Source organism: Sinocyclocheilus anshuiensis, unplaced genomic scaffold (genome assembly GCF_001515605.1).
Source record: "Sinocyclocheilus anshuiensis isolate Anshui unplaced genomic scaffold, SAMN03320099.WGS_v1.1 scaffold1976, whole genome shotgun sequence".
In the NCBI taxonomy this organism is placed as follows: domain Eukaryota; kingdom Metazoa; phylum Chordata; class Actinopteri; order Cypriniformes; family Cyprinidae; genus Sinocyclocheilus; species Sinocyclocheilus anshuiensis.
In genome coordinates, this window is record NW_015555870.1 from 1 (window position 1) to 27,153 (window position 27,153).

General features: G+C 34.6%; 1 protein-coding gene across 1 annotated transcript in view; it reads right to left on the reverse strand.

Annotated features, from left to right (window-relative positions):
* Window positions 1-840: 840 nt before the first annotated feature.
* LOC107675654 (regulating synaptic membrane exocytosis protein 2-like) overlaps window positions 841-27,153 on the reverse strand; it is a 99,811-nt gene continuing 73,498 nt past the window's right edge. The window contains exons 9-18 of the mRNA XM_016470063.1: window positions 18,340-18,459; window positions 17,416-17,515; window positions 15,401-15,524; window positions 13,247-13,293; window positions 13,044-13,153; window positions 8,806-8,853; window positions 5,693-5,823; window positions 2,924-3,095; window positions 2,027-2,180; window positions 841-1,441 (exon numbers count right to left, since the gene is read on the reverse strand). Coding sequence (XP_016325549.1) covers window positions 1,380-1,441; window positions 2,027-2,180; window positions 2,924-3,095; window positions 5,693-5,823; window positions 8,806-8,853; window positions 13,044-13,153; window positions 13,247-13,293; window positions 15,401-15,524; window positions 17,416-17,515; window positions 18,340-18,459 — 1,068 coding nt within the window. The 3' untranslated portion in view covers window positions 841-1,379. The remainder of the gene's footprint in view (window positions 1,442-2,026; window positions 2,181-2,923; window positions 3,096-5,692; window positions 5,824-8,805; window positions 8,854-13,043; window positions 13,154-13,246; window positions 13,294-15,400; window positions 15,525-17,415; window positions 17,516-18,339; window positions 18,460-27,153) is intronic.

Here is a 27,153-nt window from a genome sequence, read left to right on the forward strand (position 1 = left end):
GAGAGAGAGAGAGAGAGAGAGAGAGAGATAGGAAGGGTGGAGGAACAGGAACAATCACGAGGGTCATAATGAAGAAAAGACCCTCTTAACGTGACCGTGTGTTGTTATCCACAGGAAGCTTCCCGTGAGGTAATCTAGTTTGGCTTATGGCACAGCGGACACACATACTAAACTAGCATTATCATAACAGGTTATAAGGGATTAACTAATATAGAAATGTTGATATTAATTTATTTTATATTAATGTTTAATAAATACATTTTTAAATTAATTTATATTATTTTTTAATTGATTACTATACTTTTTTATTTTCCTTTATAGTGGTCAATTATTTTTATGTGGCTGATATGATGTCGGATATAATAAATATGTAAAGTTTTGCCTGACATTTTTACAAAAGTGGCTAAAGCAAATCCTTCACTTTGACATTGTTTTAAGTGAAATGCAGCAATCAAAAATGTTTGGTACTTTTGAAAGCTTCTGAGTAAACAGTTTGAACTGACCTAAAAAGTAAAAGACCTGATATTGTGACATTGAATACAATGAATATAAAGAAAATAAAATTAATCCACAGGATAAAAAAATTAAAAAAGGAGAGTTGCGAGATAAAAAAAAGCCAAATTGCGAGATAAAAAAACTTCCACAGGGATATTCTAATATCGACCTAAACAAACTGACAAATATCATTTAGAAATGCTTTTGATTTGAAATTCGATGTTAACACTTCATCAAGAAATGTTTTAATTTGCAAACATGCTGTCAGTTCAAAAGAACCTTAAATAAATAAAATAATGACATACAAATACTATGAAACAATCAAACTAAAAATGCTTCCATACTACAGCTGTTACTGGAGACCTGAGGATATTTGACATGAAAACTATTTCCATGCTAACACACAGCTTGTGGAAGATGACGGATAATTTGCATGTACGTCCTAATGCACTTGTCATTCCTGCTTCACATTGATAACACACTGTGTTCAGACTCAAATAATACAAAAGAGACCAGTGTGAGCAGAACCAAGCGGCGTGAGGTTTGCTATCATTTAGTCTGAAATCAAAACAGTGAAACACAGCAAACATCAACCACAGAAAGGTTTGAGAGAGGCTGGGAGAAGCGTGAACAGGCCACACACAGATCTGCTCAGGAAGGGCTATTGACTAGGTGGATTTTATATGTATTTGCAACAATGTAGATCAGGCCAAAATGGACAGATAAGCTGTAAAATGAGGACTGGTGGCATGTAGCAGCAGTGATGGGTGTTATCTCCATGCAGGCTGTGAGGGACAGTGTGGTTTCTGAAGAGCATGAGGCAGAAGTGAGGGGAGAGCACACTTTGAGAGTGTGGAGGAGAGTCAAATCACACTGCTGGCCAATCACACGCTAGCTGGAGCAAGCAGGGCAAAGTTACCTGAGTTGTAAAAATACGGGCCCTTGTCTGGAAATGTGTCAGTGGTGGATAGACAGTGATATTTTTTGAAGGAAACAAAACATGAAAACAAGAAACATATCAACAAAAGCCAACATACATAAAATGTGATGTCCAGATTGATATTTTGATATCAGTTCTGGACATGAAAATAATACAGGAAATACAGTGTCATATTATGATTTTTACAATTCAATTTCAAAAAGGTGAGGTTCTTGCAATTTTAAACAGATAATATAGACTACCGTTCAAAATGGTAAATCAAACACAAAATGATGATGAATGATTGACGTAAAAATCACACAGAAGTCACTTTCCACATATAAAAGTGGCCCTGAATTTGTTTGAAAACATGATTCAATGTGATTTTTGCTGTTCACACAGTGAGGCAGAAATCAGATTGAGATCACATTTACTATTAGTAAGTTACAAAAGGTACTAATATGTACCTTCAAGGTACTAATATGCACCATTTAGGGTAAATATGGTATAAAGATGCTTTTGTACCTTAGGGCCCCGCCCCAGTGACAGCTTAGTACTTTTTTTCAGAGCGTGTATGTTTACTGTAACAGTAGGTGTGTGTGTTGTACGTACTCTGCAGCCTGCGTGTGGGGCTCTCTCCGTGCAGGAGGCGTCTCTGCATGTAGGGCGAGGGGTTCGGCAGCGGCATCGAGGACTGGTCGTGTGTTTGGAGCTTATACCAGTGAGGCTGATCGTCCAGCAGCGCCGTCTCCAGCTCGATCAGAATCTACACACACACATCCGTTTATGACGACTTATGGTGTTTTATGAGCTTAAAGGGGTCATAGGATGCCCATTTTCCACAAGTTGATATGATTCTTTAGGGTCTGAATGAAAAGTCTGTAACATAGTTTGGTTAAAATTTCTCAATGGTAGTGTAAAAAACACCTTTTTTACCCTGTCAAAAACAGCTCTTTTCAGAGCAAGCCGTTTTTGTAGCATTTTCCTTTAAATGTTAATGAGCTCTGCTGACTCCGCCCCTCTCTTCTGAGCTGCTCTCAGAGAGACTGTTTACTTTAGCCGCATTCATTGTGAAACTTGCTAATGTCAATCAAACTATCGTGGGAGGGGCCTGTCTGTGTGACGTCACACAGACAGGCATCTGAGATCAGCTCGATTTGAGAAAGGGGTAAAGATTTTAGTAGATTAACAAAAAAACACTGGGTGGATTTTTATCATTATAGGGTGGTTGTGTACACACACTGCCAACACACATTTCAGTTCAAACAACTTGTATAAGTGCATGTAGCATCCGATGACCCCTTTAAGGTTTAACTCAAATGTGGAATATTTCTTGCATTAAAAAAAAAAAGAAAAAAAAAAAGCTTGAAGTAAGCCTTTGCCAAGGAAGTCACATAACTGATTTTAAACTCAAACTTATTTTCTCTTGCATCCCACTGAGTGAATATTGTGAGATGTTTGTGGCATTATTAGAGACGTGCAGCAGGACGGTGTCGGTCTCTCTCTCACCTCTCCCAGGAACTCGCTCTCCTCCTCTCGGACTCTGGCCTGGTCCCACAGTGTGATCTCCAGCATGCGCTCCCTGAACTCTCGTCTGTGCACCGGCGAGTACATGAACGTCTGGTTCCACTTGGGCTCCAGAGATTTCTTCACTGTTTTCGTTCTCCTCTTGCTTTTATCGCTGAGAAGAGCAGGTGAGTTCATAATTTTACAGCTGCTGATGTGACCATACAGACCCACAGAGACAATAAACCAATCCAAGGACCCCTGATTTGAAACTTTGCATTAAAAGCAAATATTATTACACACAATTATTCATTCATTCATAGATTTTTTTCAGATATTAATTTTCGTTTCTTACTTACAAATGGAATTTACATCTATTATTATTTTATTATCTGGGTTGCAGAATATTTCACATGCATTTCCCCCAAGTTAAAATCCTTTCTGTAAAGGGAGGATTTTGAAGATTTCACTAGCTTTTGAATCCTTGGTTATTAAAGTTTGCTGTTTTTCAATGGGTTTACTATAAATTTGATGATTAAGTAATTGTGATTTTGCTCACTGTGGATAGACGCACAAACATACCATATATCTGCACTTTACCTCTTGAAATTTCTGCTTTGAGGATTCTCCAACCTTTTATTGTTCTGTTTTAGAGTCTTCAATATTGTGTGCTTTGCTATTACCAATACAAAAGCAACCACTGATGTTATTACAATAATGCTGCTGCTGCTGTTTTCAACCACCCCAACCCCCCAAAATAACAATATTAATAAAAATTAGGGATGCACCGATACCGATACTGGTATCGGTTGCTATTACCAATACAAAAGCAACCACTGATGTTATTACAATGCTGCTGCTGCTGTTTTCAACCGCCCCAACCCCCCAAAATAACAACATTAATACAAATTAGGGATGCACCGATACCGATACCAGTTTACCGATTACCACGAAATAAATTTTGGTTTGACTGTATCTATTTTATAAATTAAATTAACCAACTAACATTATACATACTCTTTTGGTTTCTGTACCCAATATTTTAAAAATGTACAAATGTAATGAAAATATTGGTATCGGTACTCGGTATCGGCAAGTACCAAAAATAAAAATATCGGTATCGGGCGAGTACTGGAAAAAGTGGTATGGGTGCATCCCTAATAAAAATAGAATCAATATATTTAGACACTTTCAAATACAACTGAAATGATTTTGATATGAATATACATTATTTTATTTTAGAAAATGTTGCATTTTTAATTAGAATGACATGAAATTACATAAAAAATGTAACTGTCTGTTCTTTTGAAATTTCTATTCATTAAAGAATAGAAATATTAAAAAATATTATACTGATTTCTGAAGGATCATGTGACACTGAAGACTGGAGTAATGATGCTGAAAATTCAGGTTTGCATCACAGGAATAAAATATATTTTGAAATATATTCAAATAGAAACTTTAAGTTGTCATTATACTTCACAATATTGCTATTATACTGTATTTTTTATCAAATAAATGCAGCCAATGAGCATAAAAAAACTTCTTAAAAAGTGTACACAGAAATTACATTTAAAATATATTCAAAAAGAAAACAGTTATTTTCAATTATAATAATATTTCACAATATTACTGTTTTATTGTATTTTCGATCAAATAAATCAATAAATTACAGCTTTGGTGAACATAAGAGAATTCGGTAACACTTTATTTTAGGGTCTATTAACTAGTTGCTTATTAGCATGCATATTACTAGAATATTAGCCGCTTATTAGTACTAATTAAGCACATATTAATGCCTTATTCTACATGACCTTATTCAACATCTCTAATCCTACCCAATACCTAAACTTAACAACAACAAATTGAAATAAAATTTTAAGTTGAAGTTTAGGGTGACGTACTAAAATTAAAAAAAGTATGTAAACATAATAAAAGTATAATAAAAAAAGAAAATATAAATATATAAAAAAATAATAATAATATATGAAAAAAGCACATAACAACATTTGTAAAACTTAAACTAAAATTAAAATAACAAAATTAAAGGCAATTCAAAATGTCAATAAATACTCACTGGAGTTTCATGCAATGGTCTTCATTTATGCTGACAATTTACATAAACATTGTTTTACAAATGGTTTACACATATAAAGTCATGCTTGTTTCAATCTTGCCCAATACAGCTAATTCTCAAAAGGATCCCAATAATGTAAATGTGGTTTTACTTTTATTTTACAAACTGAGGGACGAGTTTATGGAATAACTGGCAGTATGCCACAGATGGACAAACTGGAAGACTGCAGGAAGGTTATGAAATATGGAGAACAAAAATACTCTGAATAAATTAATCATGAAATAATCCAATTCATCCAAAAATAAATGTAATAATTTATTTTGAAATAAATCAAAAGTTGAATGTACTTAATTGCATAAAAATTAAATGAAAAGTTACATGTACATATATTTTTTTTTTAAATAATTCAATCAGTGTTAATTATTTAAATGTGCCTATTTATTTATTAAATAAATAAGTTTGTTGTTTGTAATATTTTGACAAACTTTTAATGACATCCACAATTTATTCTGTAATGTAATTAGTGAATAAGTGTTCCCTATTCTAAAGTGTTACCAAGAATTATTTCGGAAACAAAAAAATTATACCGATCCCAAACTTTTGAACAGTACTGTTAGCGTTGCTCACAAAGGATGCCATTAGAGATTATAATTTAAAATCCTTACAAAAACTGGATATATCTGACGTGCACGCACCTTCTGTCGGGGAGGAAGTAGATTTTGACGTATGGATTCCTGGGTCGCCCGTCTTCTCGTGAAGGCAGGTCTTTGGCGCCCAGGATAGTGACGATGAGCTGATGTCCTACTTTATCGTACCATAGCTTGACCTGTAGGGAGAGATGGGCTCTGTTAGGAGGTCTGTGAGGAGAGCTCACCCCAGAAGGTCCAGGGCAGACCTGCAGAGCCCCTTATGCAATGTGTGCAGCATCACATGCTTGGCAGATCTTTCCCAGCACCAGCACACACCAACTACATCAAGCTGACTAACTCCTCAGCCTCTAATCATCAGCTAAATTCACCACTAAAACAAACACCAAATTCAACTACTGCTAAGCACTGAATCACATAGTTTGATACTACAGTGTTTAAGGGGTCAGAGTTTATGTTGCGCTTAATATTCCAGGTTGAATACAGCTTCATTACTACAGACAATAATTTTGACTTGTATCTCAGTTTGTAATTTATTTATTTATTTTACAGTACTGCAATGACTATAGGGCAAGGCAACGTGCCAGGATAAATGATAAAATATTAAAATATTACTATTTTGCAGTGTTGTTATTGTCAACTAAAACTAAAATAAAAACTGTTATAAAATAGAAAAGTGCATCAAATAAAATAATTATGAGTATATATATATATGTATATATATATTCTCAAAAATATAAGATTGGGCTAAGTTGTCACAGAATTGCAATAATTGTAATTTGAAAAATGTTAATATTTACATTGGTTGGTCGAAACAATGATTACACAAAAATGTTTTTTTAAATATAATAGTTTATTGAACCTATTCATATATTTTAATGAAATATAAATAAAAAATCTAAAAAAAAAAATCTGTATATATATATTTGCTTATGTGTTTTTTGTTGACTATCATATTTATTACATTTTAACCTGATTGTTCTACAAAATGATGTATGGATAATTACGAAAACCTTGGTTCATTCCACTAAGTGTTCATATTGAAATATACTAACAATATAAATGTCACGCCCATGGACTGTTTGTGTGTGTTTTGCTCCCCGTGACCCAGTTTCTCTCTCTTGTTGATTGTGTTAATTTGATTCCAGGTGTGTCTCCTTAGTCCCCTCGATTAGTCCCTCGTTTTCCTGTGCTTATAAGCCCCAGTCCGTTCAGTTAGTGTTTGTCGGGTCTACTGGTTATGTTTGTGTGTCATTCCTCGTTCCTGTTGTGGATTTACCTCTGTGATTGTTCATTAAAAGACTGTGTAACGCTTCTTTGCGTCTTCTGCGCTCCTTCCCTCCGGCACAGCCGTGACAGAAGACCCGACCAAAAAACAGTTGGTTTACACATATAAAGTCATGCTTGTTTCAATCTTGCCCAATACAGCTAATTCTCAAAAGGATCCCAATAATGTAAATGTGGTTTTACTTTTATTTTACAAACTGAGGGACGAGTTTATGGAATAACTGGCAGTATGCCACAGATGGACAAACTGGAAGACTGCAGGAAGGTTATGAAATATGGAGAACAAAAATACTCTGAATAAATTAATCATGAAATAATCCAATTCATCCAAAAATAAATGTAATAATTTATTTTGAAATAAATCAAAAGTTGAATGTACTTAATTGCATAAAAATTAAATGAAAAGTTACATGTACATATATTTTTTTTTTAAATAATTCAATCAGTGTTAATTATTTAAATGTGCCTATTTATTTATTAAATAAATAAGTTTGTTGTTTGTAATATTTTGACAAACTTTTAATGACATCCACAATTTATTCTGTAATGTAATTATATATTTGTTGTATTTTTTTCAAATATTTTTCACATACAAAATCGTATTTCTAAATCAATAAATTGAATAATACTAGCTTTAATTTCCGAATGACATTTTTATTTATTTCATGTTGAGCACTTCTTAAGTGTTCATTGATAGAAATTCTCAGTCTTCCCAGCATTTGCCCTGCCAGATCACCAGAGCTGAAAGAAACACACGTCTATAATGCACCTTTAGAGAGAACTTGCTATTCTAGATAAATACTGCAGTACTAATGCATGCAGCAAAGCAACAGAAAGAGCTCAATACAGACTAGAGCAATCCAGGTAGCTTCCATTGCAAAAACAGCAGGGGGAAGGCTTCAGTCCAAACAAATTGTACCGTTTGATTCTTCTACAGACGCATCGAGGTCTGTGCTTTTATTAGTTGACTGCATCAGGAAACAGTATAAAATCCATTTTCATCTAAAACTCCATTTTCAAAAACTATAGCAACAACCATTGGAGTTTATTATTGCAGTTAAATGGGAGATCCCTCATGTTGTTCCAAACCCATATGACTTTTTTCTCTGTGGAACAGAAATAATTATTATTAAAATAATGTTTATTATCTGTGAGGTTTAGAGAAATGTTCTACATTGGAAAATGCAATATTATCTTGAAAGTGAGGTAATTAACATACTGTATCTCTTCATTGCAACACAGAACATAATATTTGATAGTACTGATCCAAACCGGGCTTCATTTGTACTAAAAATAATACATTCATTAATTTTTAATACTACAAATGTAGTAAAACATATGCATTTCATACAAACTATTTTCTATACAATATGATACAAATATAACGTTCCATGTTACATGACAAAGATGAAAAAAATGTCTCTCTAAAAAAAAAATCTGTTTAAAATTTAAAGAGATTTAATTTAATAAACGATGCTAAAATCATGCCACATTTAAAAAGAGAATAAAACAAATGGTATATAATTAATTCAGAATATTTCAGCCTCAGCAAGATGGCCGTTCAATTAATTAAGCCAAATTCATACTGTAATAATGAAACAGCTCTTATGAATTGTGGTTATAAATCGCAAGGGCGATGACGTATAACTTTAGGGGAAATAATAAAATCTGAACAAAAGAGCAAAGGGGGAGAAACTTGGAATGCTGCTGTTTTCCTGCAGTGCATTTTCCAAATAACGCACAGAGAGAGAGAGAGAGAGAGAGAGAGAGAGAGAGAGAGAGAGTAATGAAGGATTGAGAAAGACTGCCAGAAATGAAAGAAAAGATTAAAAAGAGACTGAGCAGAGGAAGAGAGAGAAGTCTGACGATGTTACCTGGACCCTAGGGACAAAAGGCGTGGTTCTTCTACTAAGGCATGGACTCTGGATAAGCAAAATTAACAAGAAAACAAAAGCAAAACAACTAAAGCAAAACTGCACAGAGGCACACAAATCAAAACAACCCATCTGAGAAGAGATTTAGCCTAACTGAGTGACGTAACTTATTCATTTCCTCAAATATTAGAATCTTATTTCAGATTCTATTTCAGAATCTTACAGCTGAAATAACCTTAGGCCTGTATGTGAGTACTGAAGTGTGTCAAAACATACTCCATAATGCAGCATAAGTATTATATCCACAGCGACACATCAACACACTTTAACATGTAGTTTTTAAAATAAAAAAACCTGCCACATTAAGATGCATCACTGCAGGTTTTATGTCAATGTAGGGCTGATTAATCGCGATTAATTGCATCCAAAATAAAAGTGTGTTTATTATTCTTACTATTATTATTACATATGTTTCTTAAATATATGCATGCATGTGTGTGCATTTATACAAATAAATACTGTACACACACACATATATTATGTAAACACGAAGGTTTATTTTGGATGTGATTAATCGATTTTACAGCCCTATGCCAATGATATAACATACTGAATCTCTTCATTGTATCAAAGAACATTATATTTAATAGTACTGATCCAAACTGAACCTCTTGAATGCTTTTTTTTTCTTCAGAAATTGTACTAATTGTACTAACTAGGAAAACATATGGGCAACACTTCATATACATTATTCAAGTACTTATAAATCATTTGCAAGCTATTAGCTTATAGTTAATTCATAGTTTATAAATTGTAGTTTCTACATTGTTAGTACATTAATAGGCTATGTACAAATAGGGAATTCTTCATTCACGGTCACTGTAATTTACAAATTATTATTGTTTAATTAGCTAACAAAGAGTTAAATAATGTGTTTTTATCCTTTGTTTTCTACTCATTGTATCCTAACGCTAACTGATGTATTTTAATGCGATCTCATGAGTAGCTGTATGTATTTTATGAAACATTCATTTACTTTTGTTTGCATTGAGATGAAAGCATACAAAATGTACGTATTTACTGTCATTGTACATTTTTTTCATATTTTTTTGTACAAGTGGTTAGGTTTAGGATTGGGAATAAATAAACAAATAAATAAATAAATTTAAAAAAAGGTCACAAAAGCATCCAAAAGTTAATAATTTATAGTAAAGAAACTTTATGTGTATTGTTTATGTGCAAAGTGCACTGATGTATGCCTAATGTATTTGTAGACATTTTAGGAACACTTAGTATTAATGCAATTCATGTCTAATAAAGGTAGGTCATTGCCTTTAATCAAGTATTTTCTGTGACCTAATCTAAAGTGAGAACTATTTACTCCTGATAACCATTAACAACTCCTTTACTCCTGGTTTAAATACTGCACATCAATATGCTTTGTGTTGTTAACAAACGATAATAAAACATTATGTAACTCTTTACATATGAGCTAATGAAACAGTAATTAGTTAACTACTGTCACAATGAATAGATAACTCACTATTTGTGTATATTAACAATGTAGACTACATTTTATAAACTTTGAACTAACAATAAACTATTATTATGATTTATAAGTGCTTTGTTACTGTATACTGTACTTATTAAAGTGTTACCAACATATGCATTTCATTCAAACCATTTTCTATCAAATATAACACATATATAACATTTAATGTTATGTGACAAAGAATGAAAAATGTTTGTCTAAAATAAAATCAGTTTTAAAATTTAAAGAGACTCCTGATCTTAAGTTTAAAAAAACATGCCACATTTAAAAAGAGTAAAACAAACGTCTCTTTAAACGATTTCCCTTAAGTTTGCTTTTAAAACATTTTAATGCATTACTTGTGTTTCTCAATAGCATATAAACATCAACATGCAGCAATGATCAGTACGTGTGTGCGTGTGTGTGTGTGTGTGTGTGAGCGAGTGAGAGAGTGAGAGAGTGAGAGAGTGAGTGAGTGAGTGAGTGAGTGAGAGAGAGAGAGAGAGAGAGAGAGAGATCTGGTGGGGACTTAAACCTGACTACACCAATTACTTGTGGCTCTGAATGTGTTGGAGTCAGACTATCCCTGTGCTCGGATGACTTCTAACACCAGGTACATTCTGCTCAGGGGGAATTGAGTCTGTTGTGGTAATTCACAGGTTAGAGGTGTGCAGTGTGAGTGAGTGAGTGAGTGAGTGAGTGTGTGTGTGTCTGTGTGTGTGTGTGTGTGTGTGTGTGTGTAAAGTATTCTGACTTCAATATTTTAGGATAAATCTCCCTCATTCCAAACAAAAAGAAATCAAATTTACAACAGCGCAAACCATAGTGAGACACTAAAAGCATCACCCGGACAGAAGAACAGACAACACTTCAGTGCAAAAACAGAAAAAGCACATACATTGTTATTATTATTAAACAGCATTTCCTTTTTAAACACAATCTCTCCACATTTAGCATGTTCACAGTTGTCGCTACAGCTCGTTTCCTTATTAAACAATTAAAAGGCACAATAATGGCAAATCTGTATCCATGCCTGAAGCACTTTACTGTACTGTATGAACACCTGAGTCAAACTTACCTCGCAGATGTATTAAGACACTGATAATGCAACCGGTGTAAATTATTGAAACGCTAAACGGCAGTAAAGATCGTGGCTGATCGTTCAAGTAAACGCAACAACTTCAGCACAAAGTACAATAGCTAGTCTTTCAAGGGAGTGTGTTTTCCTAACATCTTGATCAGCAGCGCCGTGTCAGAGCCAACCTGCAGAGTCTACGTCAATCGGGTAACAAGCTTGAAAACTAAGAATACTTTTTTCCTGGACTCCGGACGCTGTCTAGCACTGACACACAACTGTCTAGAATCGCAAAACGCACTTGACTGACAAATGTCATACTAACAAATGTAAGATGATGTGCCATTTTACTGTCCGCTATATATTTGAAATAATTTGAAATATCTTAAGATTATGCTCATTAACACTCACATTCAAATTACATTCTAATGCTTGTAGCATTCAGCATTCCACTAAACCTGTCAAAATCAAGTATCAAAATGAACGGAGTGAATAGAAATACAATTTTAATGCACTGGCACAACCTAATTAGTGTGCATTTTCAAAACAGACTGGTTGTTAATTTACATAATTGTGCTAGTCATTTTATACGAATAAAATAGTGTTAATACCGAGTCCTTTGGAGTGACTCACTATCTATTTCTAATTACGCAATCTGATGAGAATCCTCAAACATTTTGTTAATTAGGACACCAACAGCAAGTAAATAAGGCATTTTTATGCTTGTAAATTAGGATGAGGGAGAGTTTTAACTCCTACAATTAATAAAATGTGTAATGTTTATGTCCCTGTGAAATATCTGTACTTTTAAAAACGAATTAGTCACATTGGAGGACCATTTCAATTAACCAGTGAAATTATATACAGGTATATATATATATGTGTGTGTGTGTGTAAACATAATCTGTCTGCTTCTAAATACACTACTGTTCAAAAGCTTGGTGTCGGTAAGATTTTTTAGTCTCTTATGTTCACCAAGGCTACATTTATTTCATCAAAAATACAGTAAAACAGAAATACTGTGAAATATTATTACAGTTCGAAAGAACTGTTTGAATATATGCTAAAATGTAATTTATTCCTGTGATCAAATTCTAATATGCAGATTTGCTGCTCAAGAAATATTTATTATTGTTAATGTTGAAAACAGTTGTGCTGCTTATAATTCTGGATTCGTTAACGAATAGCAATCTCAAAAGAACAGCATTTATTTGATTTATTTATTTGCATATTTTGTAACATAATAAATGTATTTACTGCCATTTTTGATCAATTTAATGCATCCTTGCTGAATAAAAGTATGAATTTCTTATAAAAAAAATAAATGAATAAAAAATCTTACTGACCCTAAACTTTTGAACAGTAGTATAAATTATAACTTACATTTTTAATGTTAAAAAAATAATCCATGTCCATTTGTCAACTTTGCACAAGCTCTTTTATATCATCTTATCTACAACTCTAACACTTTGGCCTTTAGATCTGAGCTGATATCTGTGTGAATGAACAGTGAGTGCTGGCAAACTCCCTGAAGACACAGTGAAATAATCGCTAAACCTCAAAGCTAGCGCCATTTCATCAGTGAAGCCCTGAGTCGAGCGGCCAACGAAAAGTGCAGATGCTGGTACTCACTGAAAGCTGTCCGGACAGATACTGAGGGTTGTCCCGGAGCATGCCAGGACTCATGGGGGACGTGACAGAGATGGACGGGCCCATTTTTTGAGATTCAAAGGAACTTGAACCTGAATAATAGGCGAATAACGTTTAGATCGATCCTCCTGCTGGCAAAGGCAGTGCTAAAGTATGTTTTATATATCAAAACTAGCTAAACTTACTTGATTCAAGTTGTCCATGTGTGCTCTCTGGTATTCTAGGGACATCTCTACAAGAAAAAAATTGAAGAGCATTTTAATGATAGCAGGTGTGTGTCTGTAAAAACAAAAACAAAACAAAAAACACTCAGAGCATCCCAGCCATATGCCAGAAGGTAATATGGCTTGGTGAAATACTGTAGCTAAAATGTAAGGTTTTGAATGAATTTAAATATAAATTCTGATATTTATTTATATTCTCTGAAATGGTTTTAAACAATCATTTTAACCAAACAGCCATTGTTGCCAAGAAGATTAAAACATTTTAAATCAAGAAGTAAAATACAGTAAAGGTAATTAAAAATAATTAAGACATCCACTCTGTTTTTATATAAATTAACATGTGAAATAATTAATCATTTTCATTTATATACACTCTTATAAACAGCAATATTTACATACACAACCAGTCAGAAGTTTGGAATGATTAAGATTTTGTTGTTTTTGAAAGAAGTCTCTTATGCTCACCAATGTGGTTTCCACAAAAATATGAAGCAGCACAGCTGTTTTCAACACTACACCTAATAATAATAATAATCATGTTTCTTGAGCAGCAAATCAGCATATTATACTGATTTCTGAAGGATCATGTGACTCTGAAGACTGAAGTAATGATTCTGAAAATTCAGCTTTGATCACAGGAATAAATTACAGTTTAACATATATTATAATAGAAAACACTTATTTTAAATTGTAATAATATTTCACAATATTACTGTTTATACTGTATTTTTGAACAAATAAATGCAGCCTTAGTAAGAGACTTCGTTCAAAACCATTGAACTATAATTATTCCAAACTTTTGACTGGTAGTCTAAACAGTGTATATTTTGACTAAAGCATGAGAAGTGGCACATGGGAACATTTTGGGTGATTATAAGGAGTGCTTCAATTTTTAAGTGATTAATTGAATCAAAAATGTATCAAACTTCCAAAACCTTGTTTGCACTTTTGCTGCTGAGAATAAAATCTGAGATGACATTAAAGTATCTTAAAGACAGAAGAAGCAAGTGCAGAATTGGCTTGGCGAGGAAATATAATTGCCAAAAAAAAGCATTAAAATATTCACATTGTTAAAGGCACAATATGCAAGATTTTTGTAATAAAATATCCAAAAACCACTTGCAGTGTGATATATTTCATGCAGTTGTTTACTTACATTATTCCAAAAGTTCCCAAGGATTTGTAAATCCAGAGAAATTGAAATTTTAAATTTTATGGCTCGTCCCTGTTCATCGTCGCCTATCAATGACGCAATATCCGCACTATCCTCGGGTTCCGCTTATGGATACTATGGCAACACACATGGACAAATGCGGAAGTGGTAGTTACACAGCATGTAGCGCGCCGCTGTTGTGTATTTCAATTATCATGTATCACGATTATTCATTGGCGAGTGCAGAAAAAAAAAAAAAAACGTAAACGTAAACGTAGACCAACTGAGGCAAGAAGGATCAATATCGGCGTGCGTTTCCGAGATGGACATAGCTTCGCGACAAACTCGGACTTGCCAGAGATATTATTTGCTGTACAAGTAATAGTCATGTACAGGTGATTTTAATAGATATGAATGAAGTTACCCGTGAACATGATTTGTGAAAACCACATCTCCCATCGTTCCACACTCCGTCATAGCATCATCAAGCTTCACCTCTGTTATTGTTTTGAAAATGTGACCTCTAGCGACAAAAACTTACATATTGTGCCTTTAAGTGATTTTACTGTATACTGCTGTCAAAATAATATCACTGATATCTACAGTATATCACTGATATATTGCCCAGCTCTTCAAGGTTAACCTGAACATCTGACCATCTTGGTGCTAGACTCTCAATGGTTTTCATTTTGTAAGTAACAAACAATAATTTCTAATTATGTCAATCTGTCCTCCTAAAGAACTGACCTGAAGCAGAACTTTCATTTTAAGCAGTGAACAAGTTGAAGTTTCTACCTGTGTGTGTGTGTGTGTGTGTGTGTGAATATAAGCATTCATATGTTGGGCTCCCACAGGCTATCACTCTTCATAAAGCTCTACTGTCAAAGAAAATGTGCTCTGTGTCCCTGAACTGACACGTTGAGTATTGGGCAGAGTAATGATCCATCACCCGCTTCACTCACACGATGGGCCGTGAGACCACCAGCTCCACCTGCGGCTCTGGCTTGGATTCTAGAATGATATTGTAAACTTCCTTGAATGTGGCTCCCTGTAAGACCCTCCCGTTCCACTCCAGGACCTGATCGCCTGAGGACCGACACAACACAGCATCAATACGACATCAAATATGATATAGCTGCACTTAAACCAGCGTTAGTTAAAGGGTTAGTTCACCCAACAATTAAAATTCTGTCATCATTTACTCGCTCGCATGTTGTTCCAGAACCATAAGACTTTAATGCATCATCGAAACACAAAGTTTTTAATGAAACCTGAGACTTCTGTCCCTCCACTGAAAGTTAATGCAACTAAAACTTTGAGGCTTCAAAAAGTTCATAAAGACATTGTAAAAGAATTCCATATCACTGTAAAAAAAAAAAAATCTAATCCATTTTAACATTTCAATAGTTGCCTTACATTTTTAAGTATAATCTACTTAGCTGTGCAAGTCATTTAAACTTAAATTACATTAAACTGGCTTAAAAAATGAAGTTGAATTTCATATAACTGATAAAAACATTGTTAATGTAAAACCATAAGTTGCCATGACTTACTGATCATCTAATTTTTTACAGTTTATGAATCAAGGGGTTTAATCAAAACAAATGAACAAAATATATTTTTAATGAAACCTTTCTGATTTCTGTCCCTCCACTGAAAGTCGATTCCACCCAAACTTTTCAGTACATGAAGACATTGTAAAGATAATCAGTTTGAACCAAATGGTTTGATGATATTTTGAATGAAACTCAAGTGATTTCTATTCCTCAACTGAAAGTTCATTCCACCAAAGCTTTTACGCTTTAAAAAGTTCATAAAGATATCGTAAAAGTATCGTGATATCGTAATCCATATGAAGATACTTCCACTGAAAGTCTATGCAACCAAAATGTTCAATCTTCATAAAATTCACAAAAACATTCTAAGTAATTCATTTACATTTTACATTTGGCAGACACTTTTACGCAAAGTGGCTTACGTTGCATTCAAGGTACATTCATTTTGAATGAAACCTAAGCGATTTCTGTCCCTCCACTGTAAGTCCATTTCACTAAAACTTTAAATCTTCAAAAAGTTCATAAAGATACTGTAAAACTAATTAATTTACATTCTGGCAGAAGCTTTTATCCAAAGTGACTAACATTAGAATTCAAGACACAGTTTTTGCATTCCCTGGGAATCCAACCTATGACTTCAGCGTAATGCTCTACTGTTTGAACTCTGGAAAGCTTAAAATCCATATAAATCCAATATGAACGGTTTAATTCAAACACAAATTATGATATATTTAATGAAAAGAAATGATTGTCCCTCCATTGAAAGTCCATTCCACCAAAACTTTCAAACTTCAAAAAAGTTAATTTAGACACTGTAAAAGTAATCCATATGAGGGTGACAGAATTTCCATTTTTGTGTGAACATACCCTTTAAGTTTAAAACACGTAGAAAGGACCCTCTTTATAGTAAGTGTCCTTAACTACTATGTACTTGCATTTAAATTAAAGATTTGATACAATGCACTTATTGTGTACATACATTTTGTCTTATATAGTACTTATATTTGAAAATACCATCCTGTAATTACATCTCTAATTAATTTCTGTAGGTACATCTATAATTACACCCTTAACTCTACGCATTAAACCTAACCAGATCACCAAACCTGCCCCTAACCTAACCCGTATCCCCATCAATAGCAGCAGAGGTGATTTGCAATTCAATGTGAACACAATACGTACATTGTACCTAACAATTCATTACTTTATTATTAAGTACACAGTATTTAACGACACCTAATATAAAGCGGAACCTAAAATCTTTACCCATATACTGTACAGAATCCCATAATTCAGCGGGATCACAGAAGCAGCAGCTCTGACTTCACATGGTCTCAGAGCAAATGCTTTTACGCCTTCCACAGTCTAACGCGAGTTGAAAGAAATGTGTTTAATTGTTAAATCTGAATAGATGTGTTCACCTGGTCGGAGATGGCCGACAGTGTCTGCAAGACTTCCTCTCTTCACCTTCGTAATGAAAGCACAAAGTCTGCCAGACTCTGTTATCTTCCCTCCCACTACCTGCAATACAGACAACAGGCAATGCAAATTATTTCAAATATTTTTTACATGAAACTATAATGTGTTCAATACAAAGGGCCTGAAAGGTGGAATTTAAATGCTGAATGTTGGACCTGTGCTATGGAGAAAGGATGAAGTTCCACATCAATATCATATGTGCTAATACTATGGGTCATGTTCACTAAGAATGAACAGGGATTGCTGATAGTGTCATTTACAGTATTTGCACACATTATTTTAACACCCCACTTACTAAAGGAATCATGCAAATCAAGCAACTCAGCAAATGCACCCACAAAATTAATGCTAAGCACAGTTTGCACAAGACAGTGCTCTCTATTCACAGAAATGTACTCAGATAATTGCTGGAAGACAGCGAGTGGGCAAACTTTCAGGAACTAAAGCACACCAGCACAAATGGTGCCTTAATTTAGCCTTTTGTTTTAAGTGTAAAGGACCATCAGTAACCAATTTATAACACAAGAACTTGGTTACACTTTATTTTAAGGTGTCCTTGTTACAGTGCAATAAAAAAATTAACTACATTTACTTACTAGGGTTGTGACGGTGAGGAAAGTTTCCCACCGGTTAATCGACGTGTGACAACACCGGTAATACCGGTATCACCGTGGGGGCGGGAAGAACTCAATCAAAATTCAGCCCACAATAAGGTCAAAGTTCAAATGATTAAGAGAAAACTGTAGTAAGTACACTGTGCATTGTGTATGAAGTTGATGGAGGGTTTGCTGAAGATCTCTTATGATCTAGGGTCATTAGCATGGCTTTGTTCGAGTGAACTTTGACAGTGTTTGGGCATCTCTTACCTTGAGGCCCAGCAGTGCCCCAGTGTCTCTGGGCACCGTGCCATCTTTCATCCGCTTGTTTAGCACTATCCGCCCTATTAGGCGCTCTCCATCTTTGGATGGTTGCCATGTCACCGGGTGCTACGGGGTCAAAGTGACAATACACTTCTGGTTTTTATACAAGCATCCACACACTGCACATTACAAACACACACACATGCACAGGCTCAGGGAAATGAAAGCAGGAGGTGAGCACTCTTATTTGCTGAAGACACAAACCGAACCACGGTGTCACTTAAGACAAGTCAACATGAAACACATTCACAACCCATTTTACTTTGTAATTATATATTTGAGTGAAACAGTGTCTGTTTACTGAAAAGAAAATGTAGGATGGGATTTGATTTTATCCATTGAGATGTGATTGAGTCATGACCAGAATGGAGTTACAAGATTGGTAAGAGAAGATGCTAACACTTGAGATTAAGGAACACTATTCACTATTAACTAGTTGCTTACTGCCATGCATATTACTAGCATACTGCCTGTTTATTAACACTTATAAAGCACACATTAATGCATGACCATATTCTAGATCTCTTAACCCCACCCCATACCTAAACATCACTACTACAACAACTACCTACTTACTATCAATAAGCAGCGAATTAGGAGTTTATTGAGGGAAAACTCTTAGTTAATAGTGTGTTCCCTATTCTAAAGTGTTACTGAGAAGATTTGTAAGAGAGAGTAAGAGAGATTTGCAATGTCAGCTGAAAACAAACATTGTTGTAGGCGGAGCAGGTTATTTCATTTTGATGAATTATGAAGGCAAACCTTTTTTTTTTTTTAATCTTTGGAATAACATGCACACATGAATTGTTCCCAATAAGACCAGGAACACACATTAAGTAAGTATAGGGTCTGTTTTGATTTCATGCTGACTTTAAAAGGGTATTTTTGTGTTTCTTGTCATTATAAATTTATAAATACTATAACATTTATGGTATTTAAAGGAATAATTCAAACAAAAATTAAAAATCCTTTCATAATTTTCTCACTCTCATGTCATAAACTAATATAAGGAAAAGCCTGAAAATGTTTTCATCCACTGTAGTTCTCATATCTAATATACACTCAATTCATATGGTGCATTAAGATATGTTGTGGCAAATTTGATCTCAATTATGTATAATATAATTGAGCTTTTTCCCCCTTGACACTAGTGTAAAAGTTTGCACCACATTTAAACTGAATGATATTTAAGAGCTGCAGGGAAGGGGAAGATGATCAGTTAATAACATTTTGGTCTGCTCTGCACAAGGAAATGGAAACTGTCTAGGCAGAAAATTACCAGTATGTTTTTTGTTAACTTTATGGACATTTACTTTAACCCTAAAACACATCACTATGCAAAGCATATTTAAAACATGGGTAAAACACCTGTGAAAATTCAATATGGACATCATTTTAAAGGGACATTTCACCCAAAAAGAAAATTAGCTGTTTATTTACTCACCCTCAGGCCATCCAAGACATACTGTAGATGAGTTTTTTGTTCAGTAGAAAAGTAAAGAAGATTTTTAGCTGAAACCATGGTCCTTGATGATTCTGTCCGAAAGAATCATTTCGCAAAAAAACGTACTTCTCTATTTGCCTGAGGCTCAGGATTACAGGTAATAATGTGGTAAATAATGTTCAGTTTTTCACACAGACCAATCATTTCGCTTTATAAGATCTCATTATATCATCAGGAGCCATAGGCAATGTTCCCTCTAAGCTGCGCGCGTGCGCGGCCACGCACTTCTTTCATCACCACCATACAGAAGAAATAATATTCCGCGCACAGGACAGATGCAAAAATAAGTTGGGAAAGCCATTTGATTGAATTTTAGTAACCGGTGAATGCGGCTTACAGGTTTCATAGAAAGAGAATGATGTGCGCTGAATCAGTCGCTCCAGAAATCCAATACTTTAATGGTTGCAGATGAAATGGCTCAACACGAGAGCTAACGCAAACGTAATGACATGTGAGATAAAACGCCATCATGTTTTAAAGAAGAGTGGCTTGATTAAGTGGTGGAAATAGCGGATGATGGGCACAGAATGGTAACAAAACTCCAAGACATTTACAGCGCTGTACAGGTCTGGTTTAAAGAGTGTTTTTGCTCAGGTGGCCGAAAAGTTTTGCTCAGCAAGAAAAAAAAAATTAGAGGGAACATTGGTCATAGGTATGAATTTTGTGTTGTCTGCAGTGTTGGGTGTAATTAAATGTTTTACTGTAATTAAATTACTTATCCACTGTAAAAGTAAAGTAAGGGATTACTGTTCATTTTTAGGTAATTTAATTACAGTTACTTACTGTATAAAGTACTTGCGTTACATACTGTAAATAATTTCAACAGTTCTAAAATCAATATTGAACTTGAAATCTAAATTTATTGTTGAATGCAGCCTCTTTAACCCTCTGCGCGCCGGTACGTTTACTTGCAGTTTTTCCTGATGACAGAGAAAAGACCCTAAAATACCCAGATACAGATAAGACTAAAATCAATTGAATCTTTAAACGGTCTACAGTACTTTTATTTGTGTACACTGACAATAAGAATAAAACATTGTGCTTTTGTAAAATAAAGAAAACAAACAGGGTGCGCTTTCTGCTGTTTTGGTCTCCATGAACTTCTTTCTGAAACGCGTCACAAAAATGAACCGAAACTCAGTGAATACTTGACACACATACATGAGAAATATGTCTATAGAAAGCTTGAAGTGTCTACTTTTAAATTAACTGATTCAAATCGAAAACAAATATTCTCTGATTATGTAATCCGTATGAAACTAAAGCGAGGTACAGTCTTTCCTGTCTCAGAGCTCATTATCTGCAGCTATACCTGCGAGCAAACGCCCTCATCACCAGGATACAAAAAAAAAAATTGATAACAAAAAAAAAAATCAAGATTCATCTACTTTTCATTGTTTTTGGAAGAAGACCTGCTATGAGGAATAAGCCGTAATTTACCTCTGAAGAACAGCGCGATCTGACTCGCTTTATTCGGTGGAGGAGATCAATTTTGTAATTTATTCTTACTTACATTAGTTCATGTGTTATTTTTACATAAACTTGTACGCATTTTACTAGTTGGACTTTAAACTATCTTGCCAAACTGAAATGCGTGAAAGCAGGTGAAATATGCTTTTCATCAACTTTTGAAATATCAACTTTTTATATAGGCTAAATGCCGTACAAAACGAGGATGTAATTTTTTTGTTTTTTATATTATTATGAGATATAATACGATATAGATATAAAGTAATGGGAATGCTTACACTGCAGCATGATGAATGATACAGTCCAGGAATGTTTAGATCAGTGTTTACTGATCTATTATTGTAACGCCCCTGTGGACTGTTTATTGTGGTTTCTTCCCCTTTTGTTGGTTTAGCCCGTACTAATCATTAGTTAATTACCCTCATTGTGCTCACCTGTCTGCCACTAATTATCCACCCTATATTAGTTCCTGTCTGTCTGAGCTTTAGTTGTCGGTTATTGTGAATGTTATCCCAAGTGTGTGTGTCTCACCTACCTGAATCTGCCTTGTTGTGTCTACATTAGGGCTGCACGATTAATCGCATGCGATATTTAACGCGCATCTTATCAGTAAAGCCGGTTCTGTAATCACATTGTGCTTTTGTAAAATAAAGAAAACAAACAGGGTGCGCTTTCTGCTGTTTTGGTCTCCATGAACTTCTTTCTGAAACGCGTCACAAAAATGAACCGAAACTCAGTGAATACTTGACACACATACATGAGAAATATGTCTATAGAAAGCTTGAAGTGTCTACTTTTAAATTAACTGATTCAAATCGAAAACAAATATTCTCTGATTATGTAATCCGTATGAAACTAAAGCGAGGTACAGTCTTTCCTGTCTCAGAGCTCATTATCTGCAGCTATACCTGCGAGCAAACGCCCTCATCACCAGGATACAAAAAAAAAAATTGATAACAAAAAAAAAAATCAAGATTCATCTACTTTTCATTGTTTTTGGAAGAAGACCTGCTATGAGGAATAAGCCGTAATTTACCTCTGAAGAACAGCGCGATCTGACTCGCTTTATTCGGTGGAGGAGATCAATTTTGTAATTTATTCTTACTTACATTAGTTCATGTGTTATTTTTACATAAACTTGTACGCATTTTACTAGTTGGACTTTAAACTATCTTGCCAAACTGAAATGCGTGAAAGCAGGTGAAATATGCTTTTCATCAACTTTTGAAATATCAACTTTTTATATAGGCTAAATGCCGTACAAAACGAGGATGTAATTTTTTTGTTTTTTATATTATTATGAGATATAATACGATATAGATATAAAGTAATGGGAATGCTTACACTGCAGCATGATGAATGATACAGTCCAGGAATGTTTAGATCAGTGTTTACTGATCTATTATTGTAACGCCCCTGTGGACTGTTTATTGTGGTTTCTTCCCCTTTTGTTGGTTTAGCCCGTACTAATCATTAGTTAATTACCCTCATTGTGCTCACCTGTCTGCCACTAATTATCCACCCTATATTAGTTCCTGTCTGTCTGAGCTTTAGTTGTCGGTTATTGTGAATGTTATCCCAAGTGTGTGTGTCTCACCTACCTGAATCTGCCTTGTTGTGTCTACATTAAAAGTCATTATTGGAATCCTTGTCGTCCTGCCTGCCTCCACACACCGTGTCGTGACAATTATCTGATGTCGATGTTTATAATGTGCTAAGCAATAAGAATTTAGTTTATAAAATATCAGAATGTTGTTTATGTACTGTGTGGTAACACAAATCATATGTGCATGAATGACAGTACAAAATCATGTTGTTGTTTTTTTTTTTGTTAGGAGTGGACAAAATTAGTATTAGTGACTGCCAATACATGTACAGTATGTCAGTGTGTGTATGAAATATGGTACTCATTGCTTTGAAAAGTTTAATGCTTAAAGCTTGATACATGTAATGTTTAACTTTTCTTAAGCTTATTTGTTATTCAGAAATTTGCCGTGTAATTAGTTAACCAAAGAGGGTTACTTTTTTTTTATTAAAATGTTTAAGTATTACAGTTGTTTTAAAGATAAAAAGCTAAACTATTCCATGTTTGACTCAAATTGAAAGAATAAAGATTTTCATTTCTATTGTCTTTTAGGATTTTAAGATTCAAGTAATTAAGTTACTTATTGAGTAATTAAATTTATTTTCAGACAGAGTAATTAGAAAAGAAATTTAAATGCAATATTGATGATGTAATTAGTAATTAATTACTTTTTGAAAGTAACTTACCCAACATTGGTTGCCTGTATATGATTTGCATTTTACGAATCACCAAGGACCACAGTTTCAGCTAAAAATCTTCTTTACCGCTCCACTGAAGAAGAAAAAAAATCAGCTACATCTTGGATGGCCTGAGGGTGAGTAAATTAATACTCAAATTTTCATTTTTGGTGAGTTATCCTTTTAACATGGTGCATTGGGCCCTATTTTTACAGACATTTCTTAAACTGTGTTCCTCACTCAGAGCTATTGTATGGCTTCAGAAAACTTGGAATACATAACATGGTTTACATAACATGGTTTGTATAGACCACTTTTTGGTACATGTTTTTGCCATTGTTAGAGCTTGACAGCTCCAGTCCCCATTATGAATCAGAGCTCTCTAGACATCCTGCAGTGCATCTGCTGTTGTGTTCCACAGAGGAAAGAAAGTAAGTCATATAGGTCTGGAACGACATGAGGGTAAGGAAATGATGGCAAAATCTTGGAATTTGCTAACAGCATGAATTTAATTGTCTTCAAAGTAAGTTTCCACCATATAGGTTTCGGTTTGTGCGTTTATTAAGTACAGACACAATAGTCAAGACAGGGTGAGAGGTATCAAGCACACAATTCTGGACAGCAACTCACAGCAGTGACCTAGATCAGCAGTTCTCAACTGGTGGATCACAACAATGTTCGGATAGGGCACATAGTAATAGCTCCAAGAAGCATTGGTTTACAGTGGTTTTAGAACAGCTGAGGGGTGTTTTTATGTAACGGAGTGGAGTTGTACAGTAATACTGATGTAATGAGGTCACAGGTGTGTGTTTATGCAGTATTTTACAATTGCTTCAAACACTGCCTAGCCAATCATAATTAAAGGCCAGACCTATTTTATAATAAACAATGCTGAATGCAACCAAGTATCTGACTGCATTCTACAGCAGGGATTTTCAACCTTTTAGGACATGCGCCCGCCCAAGTTTGTCTAATTTCACACAAATATCCATTAAAGCTACAGGAGTTACTTATTAGTTAAGAGCAGTGAGTGATTTCTCTTTTGCTGTTTGATTAAAACTATTAACATAAGAAATGCACGGATCCGTTATGCTGATGTACATCCGATATTTTCTTTACTGTTTACATTCACTAAAGACATAACCGACTGACAGCCATTCAGATATAATTTTGTGTGTATTTGCTGAAGACGCGAAATAGAACTCAATTTGGTATTCACCTGCTGTCTGAGAGACGGCTTTCTGTGTGTGCGTGCACAGAAACAATCTATCACAGCGCACAACTGTCGACTTATTAGCAGTAGGACTAATCAGACTGCCCCCTAGAGGATGGCTAAAGATTTGCTAGCTTGTATTCATAGTTACTAGAGTGTATGCCTCTAACTTAACAGGTTCTCGCACCCCACAGGTTGAAAACCCCTGTTCTAGTGAACTAGAAACCATGGCCACTACAAGTTATGTCTACTATAAGTTACTCCCCCTACAAAGAAACAGCCAATTGAATATTGTCATCACAGCTCCTCCCCCCAGGAATTGCTGATGTCATTACTAGTACCGCTCTTTACTTTACTTTTCTGCTACTGCATTTAAGTGCATAACTGAATATTTCACTAATAGCAGTTATTTCATACTTGATGAGAAATGACAGTAATATGATCTTACAAACATAATAAATAAATTAAACATAAAATAAATATATCATATACTTGAAAAAATAATTTCAATGGTTGTATCAATGACATCCACAAGCCATTTTTCCTTTGCGGAAGGCGTAACTTGTAGTGGTCATGGTTTGTAATACTTTGGGACGCGGAAAGACCCAAATAATAAAATGAAAAATATAAATAGAATAGGTAAATAGAATGAACTTTTAAAACTAAAGAGAACATCACATATATTGTTATTGATGTCAAAGCCAGTACATCCAACCCAACTTTATGTTTTTTGTACAAATTCCTCGGTTTTAGCTTAAATCTTCACTTACTTGGTTCTTTACATATTTGTTAAAAGTTAAATTAGACAGATTCAAACATGGGCAGGTAATGATAACATAACAGTTCCCAACATACCCTCTACCTCAAAATGATCAAAGCTACAAAAGAGTAAAAGATACAACTCAAACTACAATAAATTGTTTGTGTCAACCATACTGTGTTTTGTGTGATTAATTAAAGCTAACAAAGTGTTTTGTGAATTATCTGTCCAACCTGAATGCAAAACATTGTTGATTTGAATCACGGCCAGTCAGAAGATATTTAATGTTTAATATATGCAGTGGAGAATTTTGAACCAATAAGATTGCAATTTTTCTGTGGGCTGGACTATGTAGTGCAAAGGTTGCAAAAATAAAACCAAACAATAAAAAAATGTCCCGTCACTTGTTGCGGGACTCAAAATTTACATTCTTGTTGCTTTATCGCATTGCAAATATGTTTCAATTTAAAGACCCTTTTTGAACAAGTTGAAGCAAAACCAGTTGAGAAGCACTGATCTAGATCAATCCACTAATCAACCAGAAAAGCAAAGTAAATTGCTCTCACACCCTCAAGCAGTATGGATGTAGCAAGCTACTTCTATTCACTACTGCGAAAGACGTGGGGAACGAAAAAAAAACAAAAACAGACAAGACTGAAAAGGACAGCATGAAGAATGACACAGTGAAAAGGGGAAAAGAAAAACAACTGCTTAGTGCAAGATTGATTCCCACACTAGTCTATCCCTGTGTTTAAGCTGAGACTGAAGGACTGTGTGGAAAAAATCATGTCAGGAAATCCCAAAGGGGGAAACAGTGTGAAAAGGTGACGTGACCAAGTGAGGAAAACAGGTTTGCAATCAGAATGGAGTATCTGTCCGCATCGAGAAGCATGCAGCATATGGAGCAAACAGTGCCAGGAAGTTTGTCATTCATCTTTCTGTGTGTTAGGATGCGATACGACTTTGCAGCCAGAAGATATGGCGTTATTTTAATGACAAATGTCGAGAGCGCATTATTGTAGCGCGAAAGCACATTAATATAATGCGCGAGCACGGATCTCTCCGCTCGTGCGCGGATTTCCTTTGCTCTCGCACAAAACCGGACGCGCGCGCTCAGATAGACGCTGCTCTCGCCCGGAGAGAGTGCACACACTTAAAACGTTTCTCCTCTCACTCAAACTGTGTCCTGTGCACTCTCAAATCTCTCTGTGCTCATGCGCTATAGATATGAATTCTTTTCGCACCTGAATTAAACATTGTCAAAGGTTATCATTATGCACTTTTAAAAAGTAGTCTCAAAACAGATTTGTGCAGGGCCTTTCCTTGATTTTTTTATTGTTGTATTTTTGTTTTAACATAAACTGGTTATTGTAGCTACTTTGTTTTACTATATCTCTTTTATCTTTGTATTTTGATCTTTTCTGCAAATGCACACATGCATCTCTCTGTAAAGTAGGCTACTTTGTAAACACTATTTTAAAAGGTACTATATAAATAAAGCTTTAACCAATCAGACCTCCACAACTGACCGATGAAAATACTACGTGAAAT